Consider the following 22,657-nt stretch of genomic DNA (forward strand, 5'->3'; position numbering starts at 1 on the left):
TGCCGGGGGATTTCCTCCTGCACCAGGCTCTGTTGCTCTTGGCTCGGCTCCACCTTTTCAAACACAAGCGAGGTACTGTGAGGTTAGCCTGGCGAGGGCTCCGGCGGAAAGCCGAGTGTCGGCCTGTGAAGCCAGCTGGCTGCCGGCTTTGTGGGACGGGGAGAAGGAGGTCACCGTCGGCTTGGGGCAGAGCAGCAGGAGGGGAGAGCACGTCCTGCCCAAAAACCATGTACTACCAGAAAAGGGCTGTTCTTATTTAAACCCAGAGCCTCCACAGAGCACAAGAGGCAGGAGGCTCCACTGCCTGCCTGGCATCCTTCAGCAACGAAGCTCAGCCATCACAGGAGTCCGAAAACTGCCCCACCGCTGACCCCAAAGACCGAGCTCTGAGGTCCAGGTGCTGGACGTGACACAAGCCTGTTGAAAGGGGGTGGCGAGAAGCCCTTAGAGAGATCCCTGTGGTTTGTGGGGGAGCTAAACTGGATATCCTGTCTATGATTCACCCAGGTCATCTGCAGAGCAAGGATGGTTTATGCTATTAGCTTATAACCACACTTAAGAAGAGCACAGCCATATAGTGCAATTCAGCTCTTCCACCTCCTCGTACACACACACGAGCAGCTCGACGTTAGCCTCAGCTGCGGGGCCATATGCCTTGCTCCAAGCATTGAATGTTCACGAGGGCTTTTCAGATGAAAGCACAATTTCAGCAGACACACAGGGTTGAAAACCTGGCCTTTGAACTTTCCTTTGATGAGCCCTCACACAAGAAGTAAGAGAATGGCATTTCTCTCCTAAAGTTGTTTACTCCTCGCTGTGATTTTTTTGATGGTAGGACAGGGATCCTTGGGATCTTGTGCAGCCACTGGGATGAAAGATAGCTTTGCTTAAGACAGGGATTTCAGCTCCTGGCCAGGCTGCGGCAAGGCTCCCCAGGCTACTCTTGCAGGCTCCAGCTGCTTCGTGCTTGGCCCCGCTGGCAGCTGACACCTCTGTGTGTTTTGGAAAATGGACCATTTTGCCCTTTGCTTTCGACAGCTTAAGCCCAGGTGACTTTCCCCCTGCTGAGCCTGAAGCACAGCACGGCGTGCCCTCCACGGGAGACACGTGGGGTGAGCCACGCTGCCTGCCTGCCCTCCAGCCGGGGTGATGGTGCGTGTGGCCGGGAAGACAAGTCAACGGGAGCATGCCCTGATGTTGGCAGTTCAAAGCTGGGGTGCTGTAAGGTGGGAGTTACCTCGTGGGTGTTTGAAAACAAAGCGGTTTACACCGGTACACCTTGCAGACACAGAAATTGCTCAGGGATGTGGGAGTTTTGAGGACAGGAGGATGGCTTGGGGTTCGTTACCTGTTTTCACAGCTTTGTGTTGGACGCTTCTGTGGACGCAATTGTCCCTTTCCCTCCTCCTCGTGCACAGCTCACCCTGTAATCGGCACCTGGTCCCTGCTTGTGCCCACTCAGCAACAAAACACACAGCCCCCTTTCCATCACCTGTGAGTCAGATCTGTGCAAACGAGAGTCACTGTGTGCAGCCCCCCTTTGGCACACGTCAGCACGTACCTGAACCCTGAGACCCTGGCAACTGGAGACGCTCTTCTGTCCCTGCGTGTGGCCTCCAAAGCAGACTGATGCCTGCCTGGAGGGGAGCGTGTGGCGACTGAGGGATGGCACGAGTGGATCAGCTGTTACTGATCAACCAGAGCTCTGCAACAGATCTTCTCCAGTGGCAAGTACGTCCCCAACTCTACCAGCTAAAAAGGCGCCAGCCTCCTCTCATCCAAATTCCTGACCCTATTATCCTCGCTAACCCAGAAGACCTCCTCTCCCCTCCTTGCTGATGCCTGTAGCTCTCCAGGGCAGGAGGACAGAGTTCAGGAAAAGGAGAATTTGTTGGATGACCCTCAGTACCTCTTTGTGCCTGGCTGCATTTTCCTCCAGACAGCCCCTGGTATCTCTCCAGAGCTAAACACAGCCTGTGGACTAAATTCTCCCAGAACAAGTGCTGTTGGGCCATTGCTTGCCCCTGCGAAGTGAGGAGGTAGGCTAACGCCAGACCCCTTCTGAGCCAGCAGCATCCAGCTCACCCTTCAGTGCTTTTGTGAACACCAGTAAATCGTCTCGGACTTCAGCAGAGTTCCCATATCTAAACAAAGGGCTACGAGGGAACCAAGAGTTTATGCAGCTCTGATTTTTGGCTGTGAGATAGAAACATTAGACTCTATGATATAATGAGTCAGATTCTCATTTCTGTTAATAACCCACAGCACTGTTCTGGCAGTGTAATTTAGCAATAAATCAAATGTGAATTCATTCCCATTTGGAAGCTCTTCCACACCGCCAGAATACTGCTAAGAGGTGGGGCCGCAGCATAAATAGGAATCTGGCCTAGAGTCTTTTTCTACATGTTACCCCTCCAAGGGAGCCATCATCCTTGGGATTTGCTAACAGGGTATGTTTGCTCCATCCCTCCATCTGGCAGGTCATCAAATGCACTCTGTGAGCCAGAAATATCAGAAAATCACAGAAAAATAGGATGGAAGTCCTTAGTATTCCCAATGCTGGAAGAGCTAATGAATCATACCTGGAGTATTTTGAGAGGCATTTGTCTGGCCTGTTCTTCAAGATCTCCAACGACGTAGGGGCCACGCACTCTCCAAGCAATCTAGTCCAGAACTCTGCTATCCTTACCACTAACGTCGACCATTAAGTTTTTTTGCAAGTATTGAAGACCATGATGTCTAGACCTAGCTGCTAGGACATGCAAAAGCAATCATTGCCACCCTCTCTGCAGCAGCTTTGCTGTTTTTGGGGAATGTCACCTTGTCCCCTCCTGGTGTTCTCTTTTTCACATTAAAAACTGATTATTTCATTTTTTCCCCCCAGAAGTCACACTTTTAGCTCCTGAAATCTGGACAGAAGTGACTGGGAACCCCAGGAATGTATCTGCCACTGTAAGGATCTGAACACACTTTGGGCATTCCTGGCTGTGCTGTGAAATTCCTGCCCTTCTGCACTTCTTCCTCACTAGCACATGCGAAACATATCTTTTGCTGTTGCTATTGGAAGTGGAGGGGAGAGCTCTGTGAGAGCCAGAATAACGGTCTAGAGCCTGAAATTATCCCATTCCAACTAAAATAAATGGAAAAACACCCACTGGCTTTGGTAGAAACTGGACTACATGCGAAACACGGACCAGGAACCTCCACAGATGTAATGAAGCCTTCTTCACCCTCAGCTGACTTTTGATGTCAATATTCTAGCCTGACACCAGCCCCCTGCCTTTCCCACTGCCGTGGGCCCACCTGCTGGGACCCAGACCAGGTTGCACTTTGACAGCAAAGACCAAAGTGGTTGCAATCAGCTCTGCTTTTTGTGTAGCTCTAGTTGTTAGCATTGCCTTTGGCCTGACAAAATACAGAGACTCACCAGTCCATTGCAGTTGCTGATGGCGACCTTTGAGTTCAGGTACTGATCCTGCAAGTGACCCGCGTAGTGGCAGTCTTCGTGGAAATCGTGTTGCCAGTCCACACCATCTCGTTTCCAGTATTCAACAGTGAAGTGCTCAGCCAGCAGGTTGGAGTGCAGTGTCAGGTTGAGGAGGAACTGGGTTCGGTGGGCAGAGACTTTGTAGAAAACCTGCTGCTCAGATGGCTCATAGGGCAAGGAGCCCAGACTGCGGCGAGGGCGTTGCTTCAGCTGGCTTCTCACGTCAAAGGTGAGGAAGTCCCCGTTTTGGTCCACTTGGATGGGGAACGCAATCTCATAGTGATCGAGGCTGGAGAGGAACTCCTCTGGGGAGGGAAAGCAAACAGAGGAGGAATGACATTCTGCAAAGAGAGTCAGAGTAAAGCACCCAGTGACTTCAGCGTGGAGCTGAGTGTGCCTCAGCACAACTGAGCCACAGCCAGCGCAAGGCAGAGGGACGGGTCCTGACACAGAGGGACCGCAGTACCAATAGGCCTTGAGTCTATGGAGCGTAACCTTCTTCCTCTGCAGGTGATGGAGAGGAACAGACTGGTCCATGGGGCCATTCAGGACACCCAGATTCTGGCTCTGGACCTGGACCATCCCCTATCTCTCCATCTCCACTAGGCAGGGGGACTCCAGGTTGTGTAGAGTCACACTCTGTGGTTTGGAGGTTTCTTTTAACCTGGATCCTTTCAGTAACAAAGCTAGCAATACCATCTCTTCAAAACAAGCCAGAAGGAGCCTTGGGGTAACAATGCCTCAGCAGAAGACAGTTTTGCTAAGCAACTGTGGGGCCCTTCAGAACATCTGTTATGACAGGACAAGGAGTAATGGCTTTAAACTAAGGGAGGGTAGATTTAGACTAGATATAAGGCAGAAATTTTTTCACAATGAGGGTGGTGAAGCACTGGCACAGGTTGCCCAGAGAGGTAGTGGAGGCCCATTCCGTAGAAACATTCAAGGCCAGGTTGGGCTAGGCTTTGAGCAACGTGATCTAGTTGAAGATGTCCCTCCTCACTGCAGTGGGGTTGGGCTAGATGACCTCTAAAGGTCCCGTCCAATGCAAACTATTCTATGATTCTATGATCTACAGCTGCCATGTGGATCTGCTAACTCTGCTTTGATAAATCGAATAACAGTACCATGCCAGCCCCTCTGATCACAGCTGCATTAGTGCATTAGGTACTGGGCATCCTCCTAAGAGGAGACAATGTCCTTGCAATGCCAATCTTGCAATCAAAATAAGAAAGGGGGTAACCAGAATTCCCCAGCTGGGCTGAAAAGACAGCAAGAAAAGAAGATTCCCCAGCCAAGTCTCTTATCTATGACACCATCCTGCCTTCCCAGCTCACCAGCTTGGTGCTCTTTATCATATCAGCCTGGCTTTGCAGCTTCTCTTGGGGCACTTGAGTTCTGAGCCTGTCTCGTACCACTTCGGAAATGTGCTCTGACAAGGTCACCGTCCAAAACGTCTGCCTGCACTCACACGGTAACGCAACACTTTTGGCTGTCAAAGAAATTGGCGCTCTACAACCTCGTCAGAAATTTCTCATTTTCCAAGCAAAACGTCACAGGGACTGCCAGATTGGATCTGAGCGGAGGTCTAGCTGTCTCTGACAGCCCTCAGCACCGGAGGCTTCAGCAGAAGATGTAAAAAAATCACGCACCGGACAGCATAGCTCCCCCCATCACAGTGTGTTCTTCTGAAGCCCTCACGGCCGGAGGTTTGCTCGTGGAGTGGGAGAGGATTTTCCCTCTTTTCACCCTGGAAGATTCTCACTGTACTTTCTGCATCCTATTTGTACTTGTTTCCTAAGAAAACAGGAGAGGCCAGGCTGCTCCAGGGTGGCTGCATTTCGCCTGGCTCCACGGCACCCATCTTCAAAGCCTTCCCAGGCATCATAAATTTGGACTCCAAATTACACTCTTACCACATGGCAGCACTGGAAAGTTTCCTTTTCCTCTCGTGTGTTTTCCAGTGTGGGAGCCTGACAGAGTGGTTTCCTTGGCCATCAGTAATGGGACAGTCCTTCCCACCAGCTGGGTTTAGGGGTTAGCTCCCATCCTTCCAAACCATAAGCACTTCTGGCACCTCTCCCTTGCCTCAATAAGCCAGAAATAATTATTAGTTTTTTAACTTCCTGTGCTCCAGCTTCTCCTGCATCACACCGCCTCGCGTGTGATGCAGCCGGGCAAACAAAGTGACTATTTGCACTTAGGCAATGACCTCAGGCTTGGAAAAATCTGCTATCGGAAGTGTCTTGTTTTTCTTTTTCCCTCTCTGCAGTCCACGTGGGCTTGCAAAATAATGACTGTGAAGGAGGTTTGTGCATGCAGTGGCTAGAAAGGGCCTGGGACCCCAGGCTGCAGTCTCTGATCCTGACCTGCAAGCTATGTCCAGGAGGAAAAAGAGTGTCCAGAGCCCGTGGGTGAGGCTGCGTGTAAGAACTGGCTTTTGCTGTAGTGCATCTCAGGGATGTCACTTTGGAGACTGAGGCACAGGAAGAATGATCGAGGAGCATGTGCCCTGCATCACATGAATGTTTTAGGAAGTGATGCTTTAGAGTGGGGATGAGACAAATGGAAAAAAATATAATGAAGAGAGACTTTCAACATAAGGATGAAGCCAGTGTCCTTGTCCAGTGTTACAGCTGGCTCCTTCCTCTCCTTTAAAAATGTAAAAGATTAGATTAGGCTCTAAGAGATTGGGATCTCTTTTACTCCCTAACCCTGTGTATTCCACTCAGCATCACAGATGTTTACCCTGCTTCGGCAGGGGGGTTGGATTAGATGACCCACAGAGGTCCCTTCCAACCCCTACTATTCTGTGATTCTGTGATGTTCCCTTATTCCTTCACGTGGTCATGCTCTCCATATTACAGGCCATACTAGGAGCTCTCCACATCCAGAGCAGCACTGTCTGACCCTTCCTTCCTTCCTTTCAGAAAAGTCATCACGTGCCCTCTGACCTCTCAGCCACTTCACACTGTATTAATAGATCTTGGCCTGAAATGTGCAGTGCTGCACCCACTGTATCAGCAGGGTTTGCACTGGTGATAAGCAGCCTGGTGTTTCCAGAGAGCTGTCAAACTGCTTCAGAAGAGATGCTATAAAAAGCCTTTCTCCAGGAAAACCTGCCCATGGCAGTGCGGGACACTGGGTGCCCTTGGAAGACCACAGACCTCCCCAGGACAGGGAAAGGGAGAAAGCTGGGAAGCAGGAGGGATGGGGTGTGGGGACAGGTACCTCGCTGCCCCACGTTCGGTGGAAAGGGAGCACACATCTGCAGGGGCAAGGACGGCAGAGGAAGGGAAAGGGCACAGTGGAGGCAGGGGGGTAAGCTGACCAGAAAGAAGAAGAGAGGGAAGGTGAAAGTGGAAGAAGGAGGATTTTGCTCCCTTCTTGTATGCTCATCATTGCCTTTCTCATTTCAGAGCTGCTTGAAGGATGAAAAGGAAGCAGATGTTTGTGCTGGTCTTGTCATCAGAGCAGAGGAGCCCCAGCTGCAGCCCAGACACGAATCCTAAGGGATGGCTGTGGAAAATGCTATGGGATCCCACGGTTCTGGGCCGCCCTGGCATTGTGGCAGTCTCACTACATCCTCCAAGGGCCCACTGGTTTACCTGGGAGCTGGGAGCAGTGAGATTCGCTTCACTGAATGTTCTATGAAAGAGGCAATGTCTAATCTATCACTACAGTTAAACGAGGGTACTAGCAGAAAATATCCTTTTGATTAAAAACCACTCAGCAATGGTGAGCATGTGCTGAATCCTTGGTCAATTGCTTCAGCTGCTGCTGCCTGCACTGTTAAAGACTGCAGCCCGAGCGTACGCGTTACACCCGAACCTCCTTACGTCTCTGCTGGGTTGAAGCGGCCTTCAGTGCTGGGCTGCTGTTTCCCACAGAGAGAAGTACAGCTTATGACTACGATACCTTAATCTTTCTCCTGCATAAAACAAATACACTGATCTGGAGCTGTGCACACGGGGCACGTGAATCCTGCTCCATTGCTAACTGGAGCAAGTCACTCGGTCAAAATCAGCGGCTTGTTGAAAACACTGGCCTTTATTCTCCGTGCCTCCAACTGCTAAGAGGAGATAACAGCGTTTCACCCCCTTGAAAGGGTGTTGTGAGGATTATGTACTTACTATCTCGGCGGTGTGGTGAAGAGAAGTGTTGAGTAACATCAATAGCCTGACGCCAACCTTTCTGGATGCAGGGAGCCTAAAAAAGCGCTCTGACAGCAGGAGGGGCCCATGGGCAGCCTGACCCCTGGGACTGGGCAGGGACTGGGGAGGGGACAGGCTTCAGGCCTCAGCTTGGGGCTCCCACCAACTTCACGGTCTGAGACTCATCCCCCAGACCTGTCTGGGGGAAGCCAGCATCTAGGAGAGCACAAATGCATTAAGTGTAATTTCGGTGAGCCTAAGGGTTTAGACTGAGGTATATTAGCAGACGGTGGGGGGACTCGTGAGCGAGGGAGGATCTGAACCGCTGTGAGTCAGGATGGAGGCGATCTGGCAGCGCAGTCCCCGTCAGAGCGTCACTGCGCTGCGGACGCGGTGCTGCAGATGGAGGGAGGTGTGAACTGATGGACACAGGAGGCCCAGAACAGTCACCCAGTGCACTGCCAGAGGCTTTGGCGAAAAGGACCAGAAACCGTGTTTGTTTCAGATTCAAGAAAATCCGCCTGTGTAACCTTGCACGTTGCACAGAGCCTGCACAGCACGCAGCTCTGTGTCTGCCTGCCTCTTGTTTCACCCAGCGCAAGCTGCAGGATGGCAGTGCCCCACGTTTAGCAACGAGACGCTCGGTGCTCAGACCCAGCACGGCGCGTGGCGTGCGGTTGCCTTTGTTCCTCGTTCCAGTTCTGCTTCACAAAACAACCCACAGCCATCGTAACTACAGCCCGATGGTGCTGCACTACTCAGCAGCCCAGGTGTATCACCCACGTTGGTCCTGCTGCAATTAAACTGGGCACCGTGGTATTTCAGCATTATGGCTGCGTAAGTACGCTGCTGGTGTTTTAACACCTCGCACAGATAAATGTCTAACTTCAGAGCTCGCTCTTCTTACCTCTGGTGCTCAATGGGAGTTTTCATATTGCCTCTTAAGAAATGGTCACAAAAGCAAATTAGTATTAAGCAATTTATCTACCCTGTGTTACCTACCCGTGCTGTATTTGTACTCTAGGCTGGCAGACCACCTCACTTTCCAGTCCCTTCACTCCTAACCTGGAATAAAATCGTGTATAAAGGCACAAATCTATGTACAAGAGACCCAGATTCTACTTTCCTTGCAATCACTTGCATGTGTGGCTCTGTATTTAAACACAAGACCATTAGAAACACACAGGCACAAAAGACAGGCACAAAGTGCTCATCACGCCCAAGTAGGTTTGAGCATTTACTAATGGTAGCACTTACAGCAACGTGTGTACAAACTACAGCTGCTCCTCCAGCAGCACACGTCTGTCCAGCCTCAGCTGTGCAGACTATTTGTATGCTCTAGCAAAGACCTCCATCCCTGCACGCGCAGAGGCCTGCTCGCAAGCGCACCGGATGCTGCGCACACGCAGCCCTCCTCGTAACAAAGCCTCTATTCATCCGAGGATGCTCCACTCCACCGAGTGGAAGGGGAGCTTCCTCTGCTGCTGCCACATCTCCTTCGCTTTCTAAGCCTGTACGTGGCTCATTTTACACAGACCCTGCTGCTCTGAATTCTGCAACAAGTCAAGCAGCATAACATCCGAGAGCGAAACACGTCCTTTCTTCAGAGGTCAACGGAAACCTCCTGTAAATTCAGCCCGGGAGCTCTGCTGCAGCACAGCGAGCAGAGCAGAGCTCAGGGTGTCTCCACCGACTCCCCACCACAACATTACCCTGATACACCCCCCCGGGGCCAGCCATCGGGTTTCTGCCCAGCAGATCCAGCTCCCCTCCCCACAGCGGTCCCTACCTTGCGACTGGAACGTGTAACCGGGAAAGCTGCACACAGCTGCAGGGAAGATGACAGTCCATGTGAGAAGCCTCCAAGCTATTGCCATGGTTAGCGACGCTCGTCTCAGTGCAGGGAGTATTGTGCCAGCCGAAAGGGCGCTGTCCCAACATGTCTCTCCCTCGGCCACCGCTTATGTAGAGACAGGAGTCCTTGGTCCCTCCGCAGGCATCCTCGGCCGCTCCGTGCTCTCCCCCCAGCAGCGAGGCCGACGGTGTCTTCGCAGCGTGCTGTGCCCGGGCCAGCACAGCGGGGTCAGCATGGGCTAATTGGAAGCGCAGGCTCTTGGTGTCATTGCCCCTGCGAAGGAGAGGGTGGGGATGAACGAACGGGAGAGATGGGCAGAGGGGAAACAAAGGATGGAGGAGCACACGAGGGAGAAAACGGTGTGCAGGCTGAAAAACCCGATCTTAGAGAAGGGAAGAATGGGATGGAAAGAAAGAAAAAGGAAGAAAAGGACTGGAAGTAAATGCAATTAACCCCATCAGTTCAGAGCATTGGAAAGCAGCGCTGTCCTGCTACGAGGACACTGCACACCTGGGTGCTCTGCCAGGGACAAACTCTGCTCCCTGCGCAGCCCCCACCCCACTCTGGCAGCGGCACTGAAGGGCTGGTGTAGACCTTACGCCTGCGGAAAGGAGCTCAGAATAGACGGGAACCCGTTGTCCTGTGGCAACATCCACCAGGAATTGCAGACAGAAGAGTGACCTGGTCTCAGTTACCTGATCGCTTAAAGGAGAGCACGAAATAAAAGCATTAGCAGGGTGGTAGCGAGCAGCAACCTCGAAATCCTCTCTACTCCAGTTTCCCTGGCTTTAAAATACACTTTAATGACTGTCACTGCACTGAGAGCAGAGCACTTGCTCTCAAGAGCGTACTGGCTAAACCTAAAAAGTGATTGAAAACAAAAGACCCATTCAGTGAGCTCACCCTTACCCTCAGCTCTATCCGCAAGTGGATCATGAGATTCCAATTGTATTTGTTATTTAAAATGATTTGCTAATTGCTTCAGTGAAAGATTTTTGGCTTGTAGATCATTTCCACTCAGTCTGAGGCAATTACACAAAACTCACATAGCGCTGGATAGTTGCGTTAAGCCTGTGGTTTTTCTTTCTATCCAGCGATTAGATGACGTCTGCAGTGAATATGGCACATACCTAACCACCGCCCGGAGAATCCCAAATATCCGAACAGCGATGCTCTGCTCGAGAGCAGCCCCGCAGTAGAACACAAACTTTCTTGCAAAGGCAACAGACAAATACATGGTGAAGCCTGACTTCAGACCAGCGACGCAGCTACGACTCGCACAGCAGCCAACCGTGCTGCAGCCCGCAGGGAAAGGCAGGACCGGTGCTCCTGAGCTGCTGGGAAGATGGTGCTCTCTTTCCAAAGGTGTCAATAGCAATGGCATGTGTGTGGTCTTCATCCCAGTAAGGAAACACTTGGAATAATGTCATTAACCCTTGCCGCACCCTGCTCTTGTGTGTTTTAAATAGCAAAGGCTAACAACCGGCTAGAGCGCAGGGCAGGAGAGCCCGGTTCCTCCTCGGGTCTGCCATGCTCCCCTTCACTCCTGTCCTCAGGGGAGCCTGCAACTTATTTCTACTTCTGTTTTCCCATCTTTACTACCCTGGTAATGTTATTTATGCTGCAGAGGCTTGGAATAACACCCACCACAGACCAGAGACTACATAGGTGATGTACCAGAAGAAATCAGGGAGATGATTCCTGCCCCAATAATTAAAGAAGTCAGTGATTTTTCCATACATGACAGAAATGCTGGGAGTATTAATCATGTGTCTTTAAATCACATTTCAAGTTCCATATTTTAAATGTTAAGATTTTTAACTGTTTATTTACAGTTAAAAATGGCCAAAGACCATCAGTGAGGCCTCGGGCTGGTCTCCCCAGTCACATCTGGTGCCACTTGCCAGGTCGGTTTCTGCAAAGCTTGGACACAATGCCCACGATGGCAGCCTGGAAGACAGCACACACGATGAGCAACCATGAGAATAAGCTGCCTAACGAAGGAAAAACTGTTTAAGTCTCATCCTGGGCTGCTCCGCTCTCCCGTGACAGGTAAAAGAAAGCAGGCAGCAGAGGCAAGAGGGTTGGGCAGGAATTCTTCTGCCCTCTCCCACCACAACACGAGGATGCCAAGACCGGCACCGTGTGTCCATGAGGCCATGTCCACCCGGTGACAGCATCCTGTGGAGCATCATCCCCTCCTCCCCCCGCTGCAGAGCCAGGGCCGCAGCAGCGCACGGCCAAGCGCCGAGGATGCTGCGAGCTGCTCTGTGCCTGCTCCCCGCAGGGCTGCGGGAAGTGAACTGGGAAAGGGAGAAGGCGAAACGAAAGCCGGGCGTGCTGTGGCCCTCTCCTAAGTCAGCATTTTTTCAGCATCTATTAAAGCTCGAGATTCCAGCTTTTAAATCCTGTCACGGCTCCAAGGTCTGTGGACAGAAAGCCACTCAGCTGAAGTATATTTTCTCCTGGGCTTCACACTACTAATTTTTCTTGTTTTCCAGCTGTTGAACCCACTTCCTCAAGGCTGTTATTTCCCATCCTTCCTCCGCCTCTCCGCAACCCCGAGCTGGTGCCCTCGTCTCCCCTCTGCCCTTGCCCTGCAGTCCTCGCTCCTCGGCATCCCCCGGAGCAGCGGCTGGGAGGGAGCCGCAGCCCCCAGGACCCCGCAGCCCCCAGCTTGGGGGAAGGAGGCGCGTTTGGAGCAGCACATGTCAGGAATTACAGTCGCAAAATTCCCGTAAGCCGAGCTGGGGGAAGGGCCCGGCTTCGATTCCTCCCCGCACGCAGCAAGGAAAACATGGCCCCATCCCAGCGGCGCTTCGCTTCCGAGACCCCGACGAGCCCATCTCCCGCAAGAGCAGGACCCATAGCAAGGAGGAAAGCGCTGGAGGAACATGTGCTCCGCGGCTCCTTCAATACGTCCAGTTTTCCATAATCTCAGTTTTCAGATTTTGCTTTCTGAGCGGCAGCGACCGGCAGGCACAGACGAACCCGGGGAGCCCCGGCCCACGCGGGGGGTGGCTGGACGCCGGGGGGTCGTGGGCTGGGACGGAGGGGCCGTGGGGAGGCCCGGGGCACGGGGTGACCTCTCCAGTCTCGTGCCTCCCTCACTTGGGCCGGTTCCGATTTGCTCCTTTCCGAGGAATTCGCTGTCCTTGGCAGGCGCCCCGCGAGCGGCTGACGCTCCCCGCTCCCCACGCCAAGGTGGCTTTCGCCGCGTGAACCCGTGGGCCGGGCTGCCCGCGCGAGGGGACGAGGGGGCCGATGGCAGCTTCAAGGTTGCCTCTTCCCACACCAAAAACACGCGAGCAGAGGGGGCTGGGGAGGGGGTTTAAAATTCAAGCTGGAATAAAGCAAAGAGAAGAGGAAAAAAAGAAAAAACAGATGACAACTGTTACTAATTTCAACAGCGGGGCTGCAGACAGAATTCCCTGAAAGCCCGGCTCTTTGGCTGGGGAGGCAGCTTTATGGGAAGGTAATAGGAAGCAGATGGGCTCTGCTCGGGGCCAAGAGGAAGGTTCAAGGTGCCTCCTAGTGCAGAGAAAAGGAATTTAACTGCTTTTAAAGATGCAGGGCCCGGCGGCTTCCAGGTTTCTCATCCAACTTTTGCAAATTATGAGCTCAGGTGTCCTTTTCCCTTTTTTGAGAGCGAAATAAATACAAACACAGATATCTGCTTCCAGCTTTCCCCGGTGAGAGGAAATACTTGCAGCGCACCCCCTAGTCCCCAGCCCTTCCACCGACATCTTCCCAACGTGCAGCGTCTGCAAGCAGCGAGAGCAGATCCCCGCGCCGCACCGCTGCAGCCCGAACAGCAAACCGCGTTTCTGGGCTGCGCACGAGCAACGGCCGTAAACGAAGGAAAGTCATCAGCCCTCACGGTTACTACATCTTTCTTCTGCAAAATGGGGTACCGGCACTTCCTAACCATGCCGGGGTTATCGCGGTGCCACGGCCCCGAGCTTGGCCAGCTTCGGCCCCGGCTCCCTCCCGACCCCGCCAACGGGCTGAGCAGCACTGCAGACCCCACGGGCGGGCAGCTACGTGGCTGTCGGGCGCAGCCCCTGCAAACAGAGCACCATAGAGGTTTCTGCTCCTTCATCCACTCCAACCTCAAATTGTCCTACCAGTTCAAAAGTTACCATCGCAAGGAAGAGCTGCAAACACACAACTTGTTCCACAGGCCTTATTTTCTCGGCAAACCAAGCTAAATACGGCGGGGACTGCACGGTGCTGGGATGCATGGCTCCTGGGCACTTGGCAGCAGCATCACCACATTTCTCCGGCTTGCCCACCACCCGCACAGACCCCCTGCCCTGTGCAGTGGGCTGCTGCCTACTGCCTGTTATCACAGCTGCCCACCACAGCCACACAGCAAATCTCACAGTGCTTATAGCTCATGTATGTCAATCCTAAAATTGCCACGTTTCCTGAAAAAAACAGCCCCCTTCTCACCTGCTGTCGCTGCTTCATGGAGGCCCACAAGTTTTGGCTGTAAACCCTTGGCTGAAATCTATTTCCCAAATACTGCCGCAAGGCAGGACAACCCCTCTGCGCGGTCCCCAGGGACTGTCCCAGTGTCAGCCCACGCTGCTCTGCTCCGGGGACACTCGGAAAACTGCCACGTGCCTGTTGCTGCCTGACCCACAGAGATGAGTGCCGTCAGAGCAAGGGGACACCGAGACCACCAGCCCCATCTCCACCTCCCTGGGAGAGCGAGCACACGGGGGACTCACAAAAAGCGCGAGGGCTGAGGAAATCATTTAACTGGGAACTGGAACTTCTTAAAAGTAACAGCCCTGGTGAGCTCCGGCAGGCAGCAGCCGAAGGCAGCCCTGCTCCCGTCTCCAGAGACAACTCACTGGCACCTGTGTGTGGTCAGCCTCGCAGCGAGCTGCACGTGCCGGTGGCCACCTCCAGCACCAAGGTCTCCAGCAGACATCCGAAGGCAGCTAGCAGAAAGCCACCTCCAGTGACCCAGGCCAGCCTTTTCGGCATAAAACCCCCACACAGGCTCCAGCTAGACATAAAAGCCCACACATCAAAACCAGAGTCTTCAAGAAAAATTAGTTGTTTCCTTGCACTTTCAGATGAGCCCATCAAACTCCAGCTTCCAAGCAGCTGATCTGCATGCCTAATTTAGCAGGCTGCTTGAGCCAGTTCAGAGGAGCAGGCAACACTGGCCACTCACTACCGTAGCAAGAAATCAGAGCTCAGCCCTTACAGCCAGGCACGGACAGGCCTGTTTGCAGTTCATGGCCAAAGTGGACACCTTGCTTTCCCTCCGCTGCACCCAGCTGCTCTCTGTACCGCCAGCTCTGCCATCTCCACCAGCACCTCTGGCCTCTCCTCGCTGCTTGCGGTGTAAGCAGGGGAAGGGAAGGGCAGCAGGGGACAAGGAAACCCACCCGACACTCCTGCCTCCTCCCCTTGAAACCGCTCCCAAACCACTGCTCACCACCTCGACTCTGCGCACCCCAGGGTATGGCCAGGGCAGCTCCCTCCCTCCCGGCACCGGGTTGCCGATGCCGGCCTGAGCGGGGTGCCGGCCGGGGGCTGCTGGCCCGCTGCGTTTCCCCGGGGCAGCGGGTGCTTCATGCATGCGCGGTCCCCACCCCAGCTCCTGGCAGGTTCCTGCACGTTCCTGAGGACAGAGCAAACAGCATTGCTCCCCCCGGCCACGCTGCACCTCCTGTGGCAGGGGGGGAGAGGCCGGGTGGGCGCTGAGCACGCGGGGTATGCAAAGCTTCCCGAGGCCTCCCCGTTTTTCAGCAAGAGACCGTCCTGGTATTCCCGACAAAGTATTTGGCTGGACTGCTAAGTTGAAAACATGCTGAGTTGCAGATGGCAGAAGTCTTTCTGTAGTCATCCTGTCAGCATGACAGGACTTCCACTGGGAAGTAACTTCTCAGCTCCAGAGTAGCATTATGGGTTAAAACCAGAAAAACCAGCATTAACTAATCAGCATCTCACTGCTAGGAGCATCGGCTGCAGAATGCGAAAAATGGGTTAAAGTCACAGGTTTGCAGAACTGAAAACAAGAGCTTGAACCTTAATCTGCTTTGCTGCTCCAAGCCTGGCCTCTCTAGGGGCACGGCAAGCAAAGAATTAAAAACACGTAGTTATCACTGCTCACCAGAAAACAGCAGCCTCCAGCCACGGGATGGTTACTGCCTACACTGCTCTACAGCAGCCCTTTCGGATCCCCTCGCCACCCCCCCGGCTGCTCCTCTTATCAAGCCCACACTGGGATAAGCACGAGGGCTTCTGCCTTCCCCCATCCTGCTGGCACGCGGGCTGAGAGGGGATCTGCGACACTCACTGCAGCCCACCGCGCTGGTGAGGGCTGCTTCATCTCACCCTAGGAGCGGTTCTTTGCAGACACCCATCCCAGAGACCGCGGGGACAAATTTAGAGTTTGCCCAGGGGAGAGATGCTCCTTTGGCACTGTTAAAGTGAGATCCAACCCCGTCCAAAGGCGCTCACCACCAACATGGGAAATTCAGGCTGATGCTGCCAGTCAGAACCCAAGAGGCGAGGGGTCTGAGACGGGGTCTCCGTCCCCCTGCCAGCACCCTGGTCCCGCCCGGCGAGCAGGGGAACACCCTTCAGACCACCAGCTCCCTCTTGCAGGCTCGCTGCTGTGCTCCACGCCGGGCCCTGCTGTGCTCGAGCCGGGCACACCCTCCCTCCCTTTGTACAAGCAAGCTTCACAGGGGCTTGGGCTCACTCCAGTACTGTGTGGGAGTAGTTTTTTTTCAAAAACACGAGAATTGTTTTACAGTCAAGTCTATTCAGTGCAATCTTAGTGAGGAAAGGACTGAATAACCCCCTTGCTCCTCTCCAAAATCCAGCGGGATCTTTAATTTCACCAGCAAGGGGGCAAAAGAAACCCATAACAAAGCGAGGGCATATGAGTGGAGAGCTGGGAGCACCGACCTCTCGCTGACACCGACTGCTTTGCTTTCTGGAAATACTATCTCTCTGTTACATAAGGATCTGGCCCTATCTGGAAAGCTGGGGTCACTGCATTTCTCCAAGCGTGGTAAAATGTTCGGAGGTCCTCAACAGGAAAGCATGAGAGAAGTGCCAGCTCCTACCATCATCAGGGAGGGGTGTTCGGCACGGGGCAGCGCGAGCCCCAGGGCTGAGCACAAAGCTCGCTGCTAGACCAGCCAACGTCAGCCAGAGGTAAGGTGGCTACGGAGCAACGCAACGCTCTCAGCCTTGGACTTCTTTTGCTTTAAGGAGATGACTCCACCAAGCAGGTCCACTTTCAGACGGGACTTATGCAATAGTTTGGAGCCGCTCCATGTGACCCAGACTTGCTGGCCCCCTGCCACCACTCTCCTTGCTGGCTTCAGCCGTGCACAAAACAGCAGAATTAAAAAGACGACCGAGCAGTCATTAAAAGAAAAAGGTGCATCTCACCCACCATACGGTGCCCCTGCCAACTACACACATGCACCATGCACGTAAGCACACACATGCCATCCACATGCCTGCAGACCACCACTGCAGCTGTTTGTGTGCGAGGATGCCTGCTGTCTGTACGAGGGTACACACCACTGCAGGCACGCCTGTCTTCGGGACCCACACGTCCCTCTGCATGCCACCATGCACCGCCGATACCTCTGGATACGCCATGCACAAATGCTGGCTTTATATCTGGCATCTCCACGTGTGCGTGACCGCCTTCTGCCTTCATAAAACCACCCCTTCTCTCTGCGGGGTTCAGCGCAGCCAGGAGGGAATCCAGATCTCCTGGGCCTCCACACAAGCGGCTCCATCCCCGTGGTCCCACTGCTCTCTCCGCACCAGCACAGAGCAACGCGGCTCTGCTGCGCTCAGGATGCCAGGAAACTGCCCCAGGCTCTCGGAAAAGGCCAGGAGCTCTCACACCTCTGAGCAGGCAGGGAAGCAGACGCAGCCACTGCAACAGCCCGGCGCGGCCATCTGCATCCCAGCAGAGCTGGCTCCCGCAGCAGCCCTGCAGCAGCCGTTGTGCTTACACAACACAGCAACACAAGGCACGGCGCCCTGGGGTTGCATAAAGACAAACACCCTCCTGTGCCAAAACTGAGCTCCACTCACCTGCATAACCACCACCAGCTCTCTCCAGAGGGGCATCAGATCTGAGAAAGGGATGTGCTGTTTGTCCCAGTTCAGGCAGTAGCACGTTTTATCAGTTGTACCTTAGAACAGCCTGTCACCGCTCACACACCAAGTGTGGCACCCTACATTTGACTCCTCCATCAACCTGGCCTTAGGGCAGAGCCATACCCCACACATCTGTAGTGCTGTACCTGTGCTGGGATCCTCCGACAGCAATGTGTCTGGTCATCAGACTGGAAGCGCTATGCCAGATGGCAGAGCCCCACTACAGCCCCTCTCATTGCCTGCCACGCCACGTGTGTCCGTGGTATGAGCAGCACAGTCTCATATGCTGAAGCTGGAGAGACAAGAGAGCCCCACTGAGGTTCCCAAGATCTTCCGAGGAGGCTCCTGTTACCCAGATGGTTTATGAGAAGCACTGTGGGACCTGCAGCGAGCACAGGCATCGGCAGCTCCTTCCACAGCAGTACCTAACGCTGCACCCCGCAACAGCACAGTCCGCAACATCCACAGGCGAAGGGATCCCGGCACTGCCTGCCTCCAGCACCCGCTGCTGATATGGTCCTGCCAGCCCAAATCAAAGAATAACTGAGGGTGGAAGGGACTCAAAGAGACCTCTGGTCCCACCCCACACTTAGCACAGGGTTAACTTTGACAACAGACCAGGTTTGGATCACAAACCCCAGGCTGTCTCAGGGGGTCGCAAGGAAACGCAGTGAGCTGTGGAGCGGGACCCTAAAGCAACAAACTCAGTTTGGATTGCGTTGTCCCAGGACATCAGAAACACATCCTTTCAGAGAAGCGGCTGCATCGTGGTGAGACAGAGAAAGGGAGACGAGCCCTTGCTGGCCAGAGAGGTGGCTCATCCTGATCTGCCCTACCTGCCCCACTGCTTGCTTGGCCGTGTGCTTCCAGCGCCTCGGGACCGAGACTCCCCCTCCGCAGACCTCGGGGTGCAGGCAGCACCCGGCCTCCCAGGGCACTGACAGCACGATACCGCGAACGCAGAGCCTAGCTTCTGCCACCATCCCCGTAGCCTCCCCGCAAGCAGGTGAATGCTACTGGCTTTGTTTCACAGAAGGGTGAAGCAATGCAAGCGGAGAAGCAGGCATTCTGTGCAAAAGCATGGGCCCCCCCCCCACGCAATCACCCTCGGGCCCCCTTCGTGCAAGGCAGCATGACCACGACTGCGAGCACCCACAGACCCCAAGACACGTTACCAGGGAGAAATGTGCCAGGGGTGCTCTGCAGTGGGATGAAGTCTTGCAGACCACATTGAGCTATGGACTCCCTCCAGCCCTTACAGATCTGGAAGACCTGCAGATCATTCCCAGGCTCCGGCTCCCTTAAGCGAGCTCCGTGAGATCTGTGCAGAGAGTTTATGCGCCCTGTTTCCCTCCCTGCAGGTTCTCTGTTCAGGGAAACATGTGGCACAGATGGTTTGGATTTGATGGGGTATGGCAGGCTGCAACAGAAAATATGCCGACTCACAAGCACGTGTGGCTTCCTAACAAGGAAGCTGCAGACCAGAGGCCACCAAGTACATTCCTCTGTGCCCGGCCGTGGCAGAGCTGCCTTCATTCATGGCAAGGGATGAAGAGCTGCTAACCCCGATAGGACTGAACTCATGGTTTGCACTGTGGGTTTGACCGAAGCCACTTCAGGGTGAAGTCTTAGTCCTGCTGAGGTCAGTGGCACAACTCCCACAGTGGGAGGCCAGGATCTCACCCGTGAGTTCAGCTCAGCTGGAACCAACCAACGTTTGAGTTCAGAAGGATTTGCAGAACTGCACAAGGAATAGATTCATTTTAACTCATTTTCCCTTTAGAAATTAAGCTATGATGGAAGAGTAAGAAACACAATCGCAATAACGGTGGGTTGGGATGCTAAACAGAAGTGTAAAGACACTCAATAGTCAGACATGGCTTGCCCCAAGCATTCTTTCCTCAGCCTGGGAGAACGCAGAAAGTAAGAGAGCAGCAGCAATGGAGCAGCAGGATGGAGACCCCGCACTGAACGCGTGCCACTGACATCGCTCCACTGAAGTCAGATGGAGCTAAAATATTTGGGCAGAGTTTCTCAGTGGAGACTCTCCCAATTCTTGAATTGGTTGCAGACTTCATTGCAGGCACTCACAGTAACCAGGATGGGAAAATTTGCTTTGATGGTGTCCCTTTAAAAACTCCTTCAATGTTGAAAAATGAGTCTGTACCCAGGCTGGCTGTTTTCCATGTTTCTCACTCCCCAGTCGCGGCACGAGATCCGACCTGCTTACAGATTCCCAGGAAGTGTCTGTAACTGCTCGCCCTGCAAACATTTCCTACAGTGGTGGGGTCAAGCAAAGATCTTTTTGACTTGCGTATCTTCAGCACATCTGAGCTGACATCATCCAAATCATCCAAATCGCTAGTGAATTGTTTCTGAAAACTTGACAAATTTGGTCCAAATTCTGTTTGTTTTAAGTTCATTTGTGTTAACTTGAGATCTAGGCAGGACAGGACGTGACAAACACATCCTGCGGTGTTTCTGGCTTAGAATGAATGCTGGAAACTTGGCAAGAAAACTGGTTTTTGGAGTTGGGGGTTTCAGATAAGCTTTAGATAAGTCCTTGAATAGAATCATCCCCTGGGTGGGCCTGATGCAACCTGCGCTGAAAAGCCCTCCACGGAGCTGCTCCTCTGGGCAGCTGAGCCCGTGCTGTCTCTGGACCAGGCCTTCACATCATGATAAGCACACTTACTCCTCCCCGTAGCAGTCTCTGGGTGGCCTGGAGCCATCAGTGATAACAGAGCCTCTCATGTTACAGGTTTGCATGCTGGTACTCAAAAGGCCTCTCGCATGACTAGCAGACACTGTTTACGTTGAGCAGGCAACACCTTTCCTTCGGGCTATGCTTCATCCCATCGACTGCTCGCTCAGTTGGGGCTTATCGGTGTCTTCCTCTGCCAAATGAAACAGTTCAGCCCCCAAGCCTTATCTGGGAAAAGCATGATTTACAGGAGATGACAGGACCTTTCCCATTCCACCCAACAAGCAGCTGCTTGGGGAATGCAACTGGAGACACACTGATGAGCGCTGGAGGTTTTAGGGATCTAAGGAGCGGAAGGAAAAGAGAGGGTGCTGCCATGGGGCAAAGCAGGAACAACGGGAAGCTGAGGATCGAGCAACCAGAACACTCGGCACGTTCCATATATGGAGAAACTTTGTGACACTGGAACAACCTCCCAAGAACTGGAGAAAGCCTCACTGACGGAGGCATTTCAGCCTAGTCCGTGCAAGGCTATGGTGAGCAGAGCAGAGGGAACACCCCTGCGCTGGCCGGGGAATTACCTGGGCACCCGACAAAGCATTTCCCCTTCTACCATCCACAGAGCAGGGGAGATCAGAAATGAACAAAGACTTCACAAGTCTTCCTGCTGCCACCCATCATACACCAGATCGCACGCTGTCACCACGTGAGCTCTGCTAACAAGAATATTAACGAGCAGAAGAAACAGATCTCTGGTGAGGCTGAGCTATCTCCAGCCAATATGGATGGGTATTGGCATGGACTGGAACGGGAAAACAAACACCCCCTGAGGTGTACATCCCTGCGTATGCTTGACCAGAAAAGTCCCCAGAAATGAGTCTCTATTTGCAATTTTAAATTTTGCCGCCCAGCCACGGCTGGCGCTGAAGCAGGGTACCTGCCCGGGAGCTCCGGCCAGCCTCCCTCTTGGTTTGATTCTTCCCCTCTGGAAGATCTTTGCCAAGGTTATTTTATAAACTCCTTTCTATTTATAGCACAGCTCCTTCAGCTCTAATGAGATAATCTTCTGGCATTTCACCATCACTAATATTTACTTTGATGTTTAAAATAACATGTTCTGAGGGACTGATCTTTTTAAAAAAAACCTTTAAAACATAATGAAAGTAAAGAAATACACAACTAGCACCGCGAGGCCAAATGCCTGGTGATGCACACGAAGTTAGTGACCTTGCAGCTTTTTCAGGGCAGACAGCTTCTAATCCTCTGACCGCATCGTACGGGAGGGAAAGAGGCATTGGCAGCTCCTGAAGATGGAGAGACACAGCAAAAGGGGGAGAGGGAACACGGTATGTGTTTATTCTCAGGAATGAAGGCAGCAAGGAACGTATAATTCTGTAACAGGGATTATAGCTGTTGCTCTCTGTAATTGAGAGCCTCGCACAGAGCAGCTCTGCATAAGAGAATTACATTTTAGAGCAGCAAACATGCGATCAGATGGCTTAAGGCAATAAAAAGAAAGCGGAGTGGTGTGGGGATCAGGGGAGGCGAGGGAGACAGCGCGCGAGGGCAGATGCCTGACTCCTGCTGTCTGCAGACACTTTGAAACACAACCCTGCGTTTTTATGGAAACTCTGAATGTTGGAGAAGGGTGAACATGGTTTTCATTCTCATAAATGTTTTTCCAGCGTGCAATGCTCTTCGGGCTCATTCCTTCTCCAGGGAGACGGTTCTGATTTCAAAGAACATTCGCGTTCCCTCCACCCCAGACCACCCCACTCCAACCTCAAAGACTCTTCTCTGGAAAAATTATTTTAAAGAGTGTTTTACCTTTTCTAGTTTTTTCCCTTCTTTCTTCTTTTTCCCCTTTTAATTCCTTGAGCTTCTTTCCTTTTTTTTTTTCTCTTTCCCAGCAGCAGCCAAAAGCTTCTCTCTCCCCCTCAGTCCTCAGTCCTGCGCGTGTCAGAAAGTTTCCAGGCTGAGGGTTTATGTCGCCTTCCTCAATAACCTTCTTCTGTCAGACCCAGGCAGCGCTGGAGCTAGAGCCTTTGCTAAAAAGTCTCCTTTCAGGAAGTGAGCAGTAATAAGAGAGCGGCTTGGAGGCAGCATGTATAGGGGCTGCTTCGACAAAAAAAAAAAAAAAAAAAGAAAAAAACTTTACTCAGGAATTTTGCCAGGATTATCCAAAAAAAAAAAAAAAAAATCCCCAAACCCGCAAGGCTGTAAGTCCCGCCCTGCCTGCTGACATCAGTGCAGAAGGCAGGTCTTGCCTGCAACAGTATAAAACTAATCAGCGAAGCCTT

General features: G+C 53.0%; 1 protein-coding gene across 1 annotated transcript in view; it reads right to left on the reverse strand.

The window, feature by feature from the left end:
• ADAMTS10 (ADAM metallopeptidase with thrombospondin type 1 motif 10) overlaps positions 1–22,201 on the reverse strand; it is a 58,401-nt gene extending 36,200 nt beyond the window's left edge. Inside the window, exons 1-3 of the mRNA XM_075444302.1 lie at positions 22,185–22,201; positions 9,428–9,766; positions 3,428–3,792 (exon numbers count right to left, since the gene is read on the reverse strand). Coding sequence (XP_075300417.1) covers positions 3,428–3,792; positions 9,428–9,515 — 453 coding nt within the window. The 5' untranslated portion in view covers positions 9,516–9,766; positions 22,185–22,201. The remainder of the gene's footprint in view (positions 1–3,427; positions 3,793–9,427; positions 9,767–22,184) is intronic.
• Between the last annotated feature and the right edge of the window lie 456 nt (positions 22,202–22,657).

This window comes from Opisthocomus hoazin, chromosome 27 (genome assembly GCF_030867145.1).
Source record: "Opisthocomus hoazin isolate bOpiHoa1 chromosome 27, bOpiHoa1.hap1, whole genome shotgun sequence".
Lineage (NCBI taxonomy): Eukaryota > Metazoa > Chordata > Aves > Opisthocomiformes > Opisthocomidae > Opisthocomus > Opisthocomus hoazin.